The sequence below is a fragment of the Scatophagus argus genome, chromosome 12 (genome assembly GCF_020382885.2).
Source record: "Scatophagus argus isolate fScaArg1 chromosome 12, fScaArg1.pri, whole genome shotgun sequence".
Taxonomy (NCBI): Eukaryota; Metazoa; Chordata; class Actinopteri; family Scatophagidae; genus Scatophagus; species Scatophagus argus.
Genome location: NC_058504.1, coordinates 19,642,978 through 19,655,047, shown reverse-complemented (window position 1 = coordinate 19,655,047; position 12,070 = coordinate 19,642,978). Strand labels below are relative to the sequence as shown.

At 39.0% G+C, this 12,070-nt stretch overlaps 1 protein-coding gene across 1 annotated transcript; it reads left to right on the top strand.

The window, feature by feature from the left end:
• Positions 1–1,593: 1,593 nt before the first annotated feature.
• Positions 1,594–10,188, top strand: rab33a (RAB33A, member RAS oncogene family). The gene is made up of 4 exons (XM_046405664.1): positions 1,594–2,625; positions 6,127–6,267; positions 7,037–7,117; positions 7,210–10,188. The coding sequence occupies exons 1-4, from the start codon at positions 2,041–2,043 to the stop codon at positions 7,432–7,434; spliced, it is 1,032 nt and encodes a 343-aa protein (XP_046261620.1). The 5' UTR covers positions 1,594–2,040; the 3' UTR covers positions 7,435–10,188.
• Positions 10,189–12,070: the final 1,882 nt, after the last annotated feature.

The window sequence follows — 12,070 nt, the reverse complement described above, 5'->3', positions numbered from 1 at the left end:
CACAAATGAAATTGTGAAACCAAGACATTGTTACGTATGACTCCAAATGTGTGTGTTTGTAAATTCATGCTATATTTCCCTGCTGGTTTGTATTCAGCAGAATGTGAATGTCCCACAGAGACTGGCTTCCAGACAAACAGGCCTTTGACTGAAGGAGAAGGGAGCTCTGTCAGACACAAGCGCTGGGATTGTTCAACACAGTGCGAGTGTGTGGGTGTGTGAGAAAGACATTATGCGTGTCTCTTTGATAGAGAGTGTGTGTCTGTGAGGAAGAGATTGTGTCTGTGTGAGGGACTGTTCAACACAGAGAGTGGTGTGCCTGCGTGTGCATATATATGTGTGTGTGTGTGTGTGTATACACACACACATACATACATAAGTGTAAAGTGTGTGTGTAGGGGGGTATGCATGTGTGTGCATTTCATGTTTTGATTGTTTTTCTGTTGCTGTTAGTCAAAATGGAAGCAAAGCAGCTTAAACACATGAATGCAGTTTGTGCAGTGAATGACACCGATTTCCTTTCTTTCCTGCATTCAGTTTCTCACTTTCAAAAACCTCTTTTCAAACACAAAGAAAAAACTGACAGATTCCACATGGAAATTTAAGATTTTATAATCAAAATATGACATGGATGTAATATGAACTGAAGAAAACTAATTGTAGGCATTTAGATGTTTACTAAGCTGCTGTAATATTATTTTTATGCGTGCTGGCAGGAGGGCTCTTAGCGATGGTCATGGCCCACAGAGGTCAAATCCGAATAGTTCTGGATTAATGTTTTCACTAATTTCAATAATTATAGTGCAAACAACAGAAGTGCTTCATCAGATGTATTGTCTGGATAATCTGGATATTGGGAGGTGATTCATTCTAGTTTCAGCTGTAGTCATCCTCCTTGTTTAATACCACCTCAGTATGTATATGTATATGTAACAAACAGTATTTTGTATGTATTTTCCATTGACTTAGAGGAGTATAGGAGTATAGAGGGGTATTGTCTTTGAAATATTGTTTTTGAGGGATTTTGTATTAATGTTGATTTAAATAGGATTTCCTGGTATTTTTTGATATTCTTTGTACCTTGAAGGACAAGCTAATCAGGCCTATAGAATTTAGCAACATTACAATCCCTTTCATTATGGCCATGCTGGTTTGTGGAATGTGATAATATGACCTGCTGATCAGGTCACATGACCAGGCAGTGTGAGAAAATCTGTTTCACTTTCTGACTCTGTTAAAACTCTGACTGACAGCTACAATCACACTGTTGTTATTTTCAGTATTTGAGCTCGAATATATTGAGAAATACTGCTTTAGCATGATATTTTTAGTATGTTATCTGGAATCAGAATCTTCTGTTGGTAGGTGATTTTCAGAATATTAGTCAAGAACTACGGATGCATCAGTTTTGCACCAGATATATGGAGAAAATAAACTTACAGTACTTTCCTCTAATGAAACAAATTGGTTATCAATATTAATATTAAGACTAATAATAATAAGAGGGAGAAGGTTGAGACGGAATGGCATGAAACCTGATAATAAAAATAATAGCATCATCCTAGTAGTTATACTTCAGTTATTTTGTCTCTTTGACTCTTAATAGTGTGCTTATGGTTTCATGTATGTTGTGTTTTAATATTCCAGCATCACAATGCCAGTGACACAGGGAGCACTTGCCTATATTGTTTTTCCATTGTTTTTCACGAGCATATTCTATGTGTTATTTGAAAGTAACTACTAACTACAGCTGTCAGCTAAATATAGTGAGTAAGAAGCACAATATGTCAGGATTCAGAAGGGCTCAAATAATGAGTCTCATACTGCATGGACTTTTATGGTATAACTATGCAAGTTTATAGTAATCTTCAGGCACATGTTACATTTGGATGTCCCGTTGTATCACTATAGTATTTCACTTTAGCTAAATTGTTGTCTGATGTGACTAAAATAATGATGAATAATTTTAAATAATTTTCTTGTTATACCCCACTCATTCAGCACGTTGCTACATGGATTCTAATATTCATATCTTTTCAAATGCTTTTCCCTTTAAAGCCAGACTCAGCTGCTGAAAGTGAGCATCGTTGGTATTGTTGCATCTCTTCCTTCCTTCCTTTCTTCCTTCCTCCCTTCCCCTCCCTTCACGCATCCATCTTTCCGTCCAACCCCTCTCCTCTCCACACACGCACACGGCACACCGATTTGCGCATCGCCTCCTCCGGCATAATGACCAACGATTCTCCGGAGGAGGAGACCCGAACTCCGGGCGGCGGCGGAGGAGGAGGAGGAGGTGGCAAAGGAATCGCACGAAGAAACCGAGCGGACGACAATGTCACCATCCTGACATCCTCCATGGATTTTCACCGTGCCAGCCGTAGCCGAGCCAGCAGCAGCAACGATGCCGCCCCGAGCCTCACGTCCTCCGTGGATCTGAGCACCTCCTCCCTGGAACTGAGCATCCAGACGCGGATCTTTAAGATCATCGTCATCGGGGACTCCAATGTGGGGAAGACCTGCCTCACCTTCCGCTTCACCGGAGGGAGCTTTCCCGACAAGACTGAGGCCACCATCGGCGTAGATTTCAGGGAGAAGGCGGTGGAGATTGAAGGAGAGACTATCAAGGTAAAAGCATCAGAGCGGCTGGATGTTGATTAGTGGTGTTTCCCCACTCCCTCTTCCTCCCCCTCCTCCTCTCATCTTTTTGTTGATCAGCTGCAGCTCCAAGTCTGGCAGTGGATCACACAGGGCCTATTCTTTCTTTTTATCATAACAGAACAACAGATTAGATTTCACGACACTCTTTTCAGAGGGATATTTTTCAATTTAGCCTGTACTTTTACATCTTGGAGAAATTCAACACGTTTTGACAACAAAGGAAGAAAACATAACAATGAATCTCATTTGTATGGCCAAACAGGTATTTGAGGGGCATATGTCTATTGCAAATGAATATATTTTTGTAAGTTTGACAATACATGTTTGGATATTTTGTGTTCATGGTGGCAAACCTTCCATCCATTTGTCCTGGAAAACAATTAAATCCCGTTTGCAATGGTGCAGCTTTAAATTCTTGTACTCTTGTAAATGGCTGATGGCTGGGAACAGTCAGTAAATATCTATAATGCCTGGTAGAGCTGACGATTAGTGGGTGAATAGATTAATCAATCCACCAAAATCAATCTTTAATTATTTTGATTAATAATTCATCTTTTTACCAGCATAAGATAATACATTGTCTTGTTCTAGTTGTGTATCACATGTCACAGTAGTGAAGACCAAAACCAAACAGCATTAGTAATGTAGGCCATAGGACTGTAATGGTGTCCTGGTAATTGCTTAGTTAAAGTTTAATGCTTTCCAGCCTTGTCAATGGGAATGCATATCAGCATATATACAAAAATCAATTTCAGTGCAACAGTATAATAACAGGCTACTTGAAATACGATGACAAATAATATTAGTCAATATTTTAGTTGATATGTTTAGCGATTTCTCACATCTCGACTCTAAAACATGACTTGAATTGACTGAATTTCAAGGTTTTTGCAGCGATCTTTTATTCAGTTGTGTAAAGTGCATACACCTTCTCCCTCCTCACTTGGCCTGCAAGTGTGTGAGCATGTGCAGAAAGGCTCCTCTCTCCCTTTTCTGTCTCAGTAGAACAGGCTGTCTGCAACCTCCAGATGCCTCCTAATACTGACTCACAAACACACTTCATCTATTAGGTCAGCGTGTCTGAATCATCCAAATTCTCTTCAAAATACATGCCATACACGTACAGTATGATCAGGAGTGTCAGAAAGTGTAAATGTCACTCTTTTTGTGTCGAGATCTAATTGTAATATTCTGCTGTGCTTTTCATCTTTGGTGCTACCTTCAAAGTTTGTTAGGTAATGTTGATGAACGTGGTATCCAGTCAACTTGGACCTATAAATAAATATTTTGTTATCTAGATTGAACATGTTCAAGTAATTAACTCTGTACTTGTTGTACATGCAGGCATTGTCTTTTTGTTCCTCTTTCATTCATATTCCTTATTTTCTTGCATCTTGGAAATAGTTTTTTTACATTCTAAAAATGTGACCAATGAAGGTAATATTGATTGTTCTTCTGTTAATTCTCTTAATTGAGGATTGTTATGGTCTCCAGATGATGATTCCTAGTGTTTTGGTGACCTGCTGACCTTTAATGTGCCAGCAGCAGGACACGGTTTCCTCTTGTAAGGAATTATGCATAGAATGGTCAGCATCTTATGCATAGTTTTCCATGAAGTTGTCACATTTATGCCCCCCAAGGGAATATTCCTCTTCTAATAGCAGTAATTCTTGTAGTTTGTATTCAGCACCATCCTCAGGGCAAATTCGATATGTTTGGCAGGGCTAGCAAAGTTGTTAGTGTGTTAGGGTTGAAATCAAAGCTGGAATACTTTTTGCATTTTGCATATGTCACTTGTGATACCTAATTGTGTCACATAATTTGATTGGTCAACACTAATGGTGTGATTGGGAGAAACTTTCGTGTCCAATCCAGAGCCAGGGCTGAGCAGGGCAGACATAGAGGTGAACGCGAACAAGGAGAGCAAAATCAGTTGTCTCAAAACAAACAATAAGAGAAGGCCAGAAAGCAAGCCTAACAAAATACCACTAGGCCCACCGGTCTTAAATATCCACGGGCAGTGACAAGTGATTGGAAGCAGATCATGTCCGATCAAGTGACCGATACGACACAGGAGTGACTCCACTTAGCGCCATTTCGGATTGGACAGGCAACAGAAAAACCAACCGGACGAATTACAAGGAAGCAGGAAACAAAGATACAAAAACATCACAAGAAACTAATCTTAACAGAAGGTTTACAAGCAGGCAGGTGTTTTAGATCCAGCACGCTCCAGAGCTGAGAGGGGAAGCTAAACTCTTGTATATTTATGTGTGTCATCCAGATGGTGATTTCATTGCCTTTGCAGTGGATTTTTTTTTTTTTCCATTGTTGGAATAAAATCTAGGCTACTTCACTGGTGTAGTAGGGCTTTTAAAGAGGTTATGGAACAGCTCCATGGCAGCACAAGTTTCACTCTTGTTTTTTTTTTATTATTATTATTTTCTATAACAGGATTAAAATATAATATACATCCACTTAAACCACAGACTAACTAACTCATAGATCCAGTTTGGTGACTCCTTTTTGTCTCCAGTCATCTGGCAGGTGAATTCAAGTAGTACACAGACTGGCAATAACAAATCTTATATGCTAGGGGGACTGAAAACAGCAGAGCACTAAGAGATATTGGTTTAAAAAGACATCTACACTGATGAGAGGTGCATACATATATCAAACCAAATTATCATTTGTGTGAGACATATTTTGAATATTATCAAATTTGCTCAACTTGCTGATAAATTACTGAGCACACAATGTTCAACAAAGACCAAGATTTGATATTGTGTGTGGCATTAAATGCAACATTTGAAGCTACATAGCTGGGGTTGTCCTTACACAGGCTATACAGACACTGAGCAAGCGGAGCACAATACAGTACATTATGTGACCTAGCATGAGCCATAAATAATTTTGTCTGCATTTTGACATGATTGAATTTTATTTTTTAGGTGAAATCAATATCAGTACTGCTTTTGTGCAGAGAGGGTAAATAAAGCTTATTTTCTCTTTGCCTGTTTTTGTCAGAATCATCAAAAGTTGCAATTAAGAAACAACACAGCTGTAGTAGAGTAGCTCCACAAGCTGCTTTTGCCTTGGTTTTCACACTACATGACTGATCAGCAACCAGGGGTCACATATTGCGACATCTTTCTTCCAGAGGATAACCCGACGAGTCTGTCCCTCCCAGCTGGGATTGACTGGCGCCCAGTCCAGGGTGTTCCTCTCACCATTTGTCAGCTGTAATCTGAATGGTCACTGCGCTAGTAGATAATAAGCTTGGATGTCTGGACCCTGTGTCCCCGTGGATGCATCATGTCCCTGACTTTCAAATCTAGCAGTGCTCAAGGTTGATGACCAGTCAGGATATTCTGAAAACCAGCAACACTGGGAACAGTCTTGGATCTCATACATAGACACTTATATTCAGTCATATTAAAAGACGTCTTATCTTGTTTATCTCCGCAGGTGCAGGTATGGGACACAGCAGGCCAGGAGCGCTTTCGTAAATCCATGGTGGAGCACTACTACCGCAATGTCCACGCAGTAGTCTTTGTGTATGACGTTACCAAGATGACCTCCTTCCGCAACCTACAGACATGGATAGAGGTTGGTAACTGGCTCATAATACTTTAGGAAAGAGCTAAATAGCCTTAATGTTGAAAGGGTCAAAGGAGCACACTTTCTTAATGTAATGAATGTGTTCTTTTGGCACCATGAGCACCAGTTTCCAGTGTTCCCACCGGATTGACTCTGTGATCTTTCCATCACAAAGTGTTGTCTGTATCTCTGAATACTAATTTTGTGACATTAGAATCACTGCTGTAAGCAAGCTGACTAAGCTCCAACTGATCACTTGGATAATGAAATATTCAAGGCAGTTCATGCAGCTTTTTCATGACAGAATGAGAAAAGCACTGAAAGAAAAGCACAGGCGTAACTAATAATATTAATTAACAGCTGCATTCCATTTAGTTTTGCCACTTTCAGGCGCCTGGTATTGAGTATGTGTGGAAGTGAGTCATGTTATTGGTTAATGTTATTCATTAAATCTGAGCTTCTCCCGCTATAAGTCAAAAATGTCTGACGAGAAAATAGTCTTTAGTCGGACTACATGCAGAATAAGTAGTTACATTTGTGTTTGTGATACCATTAGCAGTAGTGTTGGTATTAGTTTTAGTGACTATGCAGCCATCTTGGCATTAGCAGTTCTTTTCACCAAGTGAGACATATTGTAGTTGTGATAAATTTGTTGTAATTAAAACTAAGAAGCTGGCAGTAATGTTTTCTCTCCAGCTGCAGATATTTATGGTCGCATATCATGTAAACATGACTGTAGTTTGTAAAGTTTATGAAGCTATATTCTCCTGTGTTGCAGGAGTGTAATGGCCATCGTGTCTCAGCCTCAGTACCTCGAGTGCTGGTTGGAAACAAGTGTGACCTTGTGGACCAAATACAGGTGGGGAAACTTAAAGAAGGACCCTAACACACAATATTTCTTTTTATTTACCTTCCTAGATTAAAGTTAACCAAACATTTGTGCTTTCCCAGGTGCCCTCCAACATGGCACTGAAGTTTGCTGATGCTCACAACATGCTGCTATTTGAGACGTCGGCCAAGGACCCGAGGGAGAGTCAGAACGTCAACTCTATCTTCATGTCATTGGCCTGCCGCCTGAAGGCCCAGAAATCTCTGCTCTACAGAGACGTGGAGAGGGAGGATGGGAGAGTCCGACTCACACAAGAGACTGAAACAAAGAGTAATTGTCCTTGTTGAGGACAAGGGGGAGTGGGAGGCATAATGGAGGGGAAGAGAGAAGAGTAACTGTACACATCAAGGAAGAGGAGGTGAGGGATGATGGGAGAATGAGACCAAAACAAGAGTCTTTTACATTAAGTGCAACTTCTCTGGTTAGGAGGAAAATTGGTGGGTGAAGCTGACACTAAGAGCAATGTGTTTGAAGGAAGAGGAGGATAGGGAGGAAGCGGTGACACTCGTGCAAAGGACTGAAACATCATCAATATTGTTATTCTTGAGGATGAGGACTGAGAGGAGCAGCGATGGTGAAGATAGAGAGAAAAGGGGATTTGGAAGTGGCACATTTATTAACAATTGAGAAATTAGACAATGTTGCCTTTTAGACTACAGTACAGTGTAGAACTTCATCCATTTATTCAAACACAGACAGAAACTGAGTAAATATACTTTCTGTGCTCCAAGCCAAACACAATACTATTAACACAGGAGTCATCTGGGAATCCACAGCCAAACGTTCTTGATGCAAGACTGTCTTTCCATAAACCATCCCTGGTTCAGTGTTGATCAGCCAGCCAAAGCAACATTAAAAGGCACCATATTAGAACTCTTAAATCACAATCCTATTTTAGCTGCCTTGTCCTTATTGATTTTCATCTGGAGCCTAGCTGAAAACAGCATTTTCCAACCTTTTTCTACTGCCTTAAAAAGCTGCCTATGTTTTGGTTTGATGAAATCAGGCAAGTTGTAACTACTTGAGATGATCTTATTCTATACAACCAAACATACATTCTGCAGCCTCTTGCGTGAAAATATCCCCTATTTTAGAGGATGAATGAGACTAGAGTTTTGATGTACCTGATCTCTATCTAGGTCAGTCTTTTACAAGTAGGACATCTAGATTTAAAATCACTGTGACATCATAAATGCACTGGAAAGATGAGAAAATGCATCTTAGGCAAAGTTAATGTGGACAAAAGAACTTCTGCAGGAAGACCTTGACAGCAAGGTTTCCTGAAACAGACCAGCTGTCGGCAGCATGTCACATATCGATTCAGAGGCTGCAAGATCCTCTTACCCTTACACAGGAGAAATGCATCCTCCTACAAAGAAGGGTCATCACTGCAAGACTCTTTTTTCTCATCTATGCCTGTTGTAAACAAATTCCCTTCATGCTTAACCTCTGAGGCTTATCCAGCCTTCCCTTTGTGTGCAAATGCAGAGACAGCCAGTCTTTGCCATATGTGACTTCAAGTAACAGTAATTCACACAGTAATTCTGTATTCTGTAATGAATGTTCTTCAGGTAAAGAGCTTCTGTCTAATGATGTGCTCTCTACATCAATATCACTGCCTCCAGTCTCAGAGAGGGCAGGAAAGCTGATAGAAAACTGTGACACCTAATGGATAGATATATTGATATACAGCCTGGATGAGCGCTATGAGTGGACTTAAGTCTGGTGTGTGTATAAAGGAATAAGTCCAGGAGTATCTGAGCCATGGATGACATAGGCTGCATGAAACGCTGTAGAAAGCCATATTCATTATTTACCATAGACAGAGATACAGTATGCTTTACAGTGAGAGAGCTCCCCGGTGGGTTGTAGGTACAAGAACACACTGTACATAACTCATTGTTGAAGCTATGAAGTCTTTGTAATATGGCATTGACCTGCAAGCTCACTGTGATACAGTCAACTTGATAGCGCAGCACATTCACCATATCCCACCCAATTTTAACACCGTAGCCTACTTTTTAGCAATGTTATAAATGTATATGGATGCCAGATGTGAAAACAAATAAGATCAGTGAGCATTTTCAGGCTAGTGTTCCCTCTGACTGTCTTATGACCTAATTAATTAATCCCATTAAGCAATTTAGAACACTGTGTACATCCAAGTGAAATCCATAGAGTTATTGTCTGAGATGTATCAGGTTTTTGTGATGTTTATTCAAAATTTTCCTCCTTTGTGCGTCTTCTATCAGTAGCAGCAGGATCAAGCAGTCATTACAGGTGAATAAAGTTACATTACCTTTAAAAAAAAACAGGAAGAGGTGTATTCATTCTCACTGTACATATGGAGAAATCTGTGACATGCAACCCAGAACCATAAGCCATACCAAAATCCTGCCAAAAGAGTACAAAAACTGGCATAACATCCATTCATCTAATTTCTAAACCAGTCTATTCTCTCCAGGGTTCTAATATGTGAGAGGGGTACACCCCACAAATTTCTATCTTTGGCTCTGATTACCTTTAGATTAGCATAACTTGGCTAATTAAGTTATTGTAATACATATGAAAAGACTATACTTGCCTAACACAAAGAAAAACATGTTGTCCCTGCATTTCCTTCATAAACATACCAGATCTCAATAACATTTGACATGGTTTCAAATGACTAGAAAAGAAAATGGGAGATATAATCAAGTTAGCCATGTTATTAGTAGTTACTGCATTAAGCTATGAATTTCACTTATTATATTAAGCTTTCTCTTAACTTTCTTTTCCAAACATTTGAAATCATAACCAAAATGTACTTCATCCAGGTCTAAAAGTTAAGAATACAACTGTACAGTATGTTTGCTTGCCTTCCCTTTTCCTGTACATAAACATATATGTTTTACTTGTTATATTTTGCTGTTTTTGCAGTTGATTTGTGACTTTTTAATAACTCATATTTGCTCCTAAAGGGATGCCTTGACATTTTGAAATTTAGTCTGGTGTTTTTTTCTGTATCTGTAAAAAGAACAGTAACAGTGCAACAGTAACAGAGCATCTTCAGGGCACAATCTCTTGATGAGCTGCTCAGGATAATAAGAGCTGAAATGATTAGTCAGTCAAGTTATTTAATATTGATAATTAATTAATTAATTGATCAATAAATTATTCAAGTGATTTTTCAAAAAATCCAAAAAAAATCCACTGATTTGGGCTATGAACATTTGTTGGTTTACTGTGCATCTCAGACAAAACAACATTTGTTATCTGCATTTTTCGCAATTTTTTCACCACATTTCATATACTAAATGTTGCCTCACTTAGAAAGCACTTAGAAAACAACTGGCAGATTAATCAAAACGGAAAATAATTGTTTGGATGATGTATATGGGGTAATGTGCTTCCCCCCTCCAAAAGAGAAGCTCTGTGGTGTCACAGTAACCTGAAAAGTTATTTTTCGTCAACACTTTACTCTACAGGTCCATATCCAATGATTTTTTTTTAGAGGCTATTTTAAAAAAGGGTTGGGATTAGTGCCAGTAGACCACCTATGTGATTGATGCATGTCATGGGCCACACCTATCAGCTACTTCATTTTTACATATATTAATATAATATGGATATATTCCTGTTTACGCTCTGTTGAGCTTAATGTGACACCACAGAGGCTGGAGTTCAGTTGGCAACAGAACAGCAGCCTTTGTTCATTAATTTTAAGCATGTAAAGTACATCTCCTACCTACAAAAAAAACAAAAGAAAAATCAGATTAAAATGCAAACTATCAAGTTACTCCTTTAACAAAAGCCTTAAGAGTGGTGTTACTTGATTTTATGATATTGTCATTGTTTTATTAGAACCGTATGCCAAAGTTTTTTTGGCCGTGAGTTTGATATTTTTTTGGACTATTTCAGTCCACTACTGTTATATGTTTCATATGTAACATAGTGATTGTTACAATCTCACAAAGGGACTTCTGATAAAACTGATGAAAAAGCCTTACTTGGCCCAGATCCTCATTTTACACTAAACGCTTCTCTAAAAGCTTATTATGTGTCCCCTATGCATTAACGTGATGAAGTTTTCAGTAGTAACATGTCTGTTTTGGCCATGTACTAACTTGTGTCCTGACTAAGGTATTTAATGTTAGAGCCTATTTCCCTCCCACATGCAGTAACTTCAGTTTTCATGTCTGTTTTTCCATTCTCTTTCCATCTGCCTTATATCGTATTTCACCCTTCATGTATCTCCCTGTGGCTGCTCTCTCATTCTATTTCTGTGCAGATTTTTGTGTAGTTTATCCCTTTAATTCCCTCTATGCCCATCTCATATCTCATCATCAGTGCCTCTATGTTTCAGTGACCTCTACGTTTTTCAATTTTTGTCTCCTTGTCTTCTTCCCTGTCTCATTCTGTCTGCACCAGTCTGTCTGTCTGCACCTTTCCTGTTCTGTATCCAAACATGTGGCTTGTGGTTATTCGTTGTCTTTGGCTAGAAGATGAAATTCTCAAGTAGTTCATGTGTCCATTAATGAATGTAGCAGATGAGCACTACTGAATGTTGAGAGTGTGAGAAGATCAGAGAAGTAAAATTTCACTCAATTATTGTCTTCTTGGTACTGTAGCTCTGCAGGTCCCCCAGTGAAGGAACATTCAAACTGTTTAAGTATGAACACTTATCCATCTACAGATGTCACATTCACATCCTTCAGATACATGCCTTGACATGTAAGAAAACATGATTATGTTATAAATTTAGTCTTGAGATATTCAAAGGAGGCTGAACTTCTTAGAGCACGCCTAGATGATGACCTATGTAGCAGGTCAGCTATCAAGAGACAGATTGCTGATTGAAAACAGACCAACTATACTATAGAAAAGTTAAAAATATGAAAAATGAAGGAAAATCTAAACAGGGAAGTCAAAAGATCCCAAGAT

Bases quoted from the DNA above. Each gene is read 5' to 3' on its own strand.
- rab33a (XM_046405664.1), top strand. From the start codon at position 2,041: ATGCTTTTCCCTTTAAAGCCAGACTCAGCTGCTGAAAGTGAGCATCGT. The intron at 2,626-6,126 runs GTAAAAGCATCA...TTATCTCCGCAG, and splicing joins TTGAAGGAGAGACTATCAAG to GTGCAGGTATGGGACACAGC. The intron at 6,268-7,036 runs GTTGGTAACTGG...CCTGTGTTGCAG, and splicing joins ACCTACAGACATGGATAGAG to GAGTGTAATGGCCATCGTGT.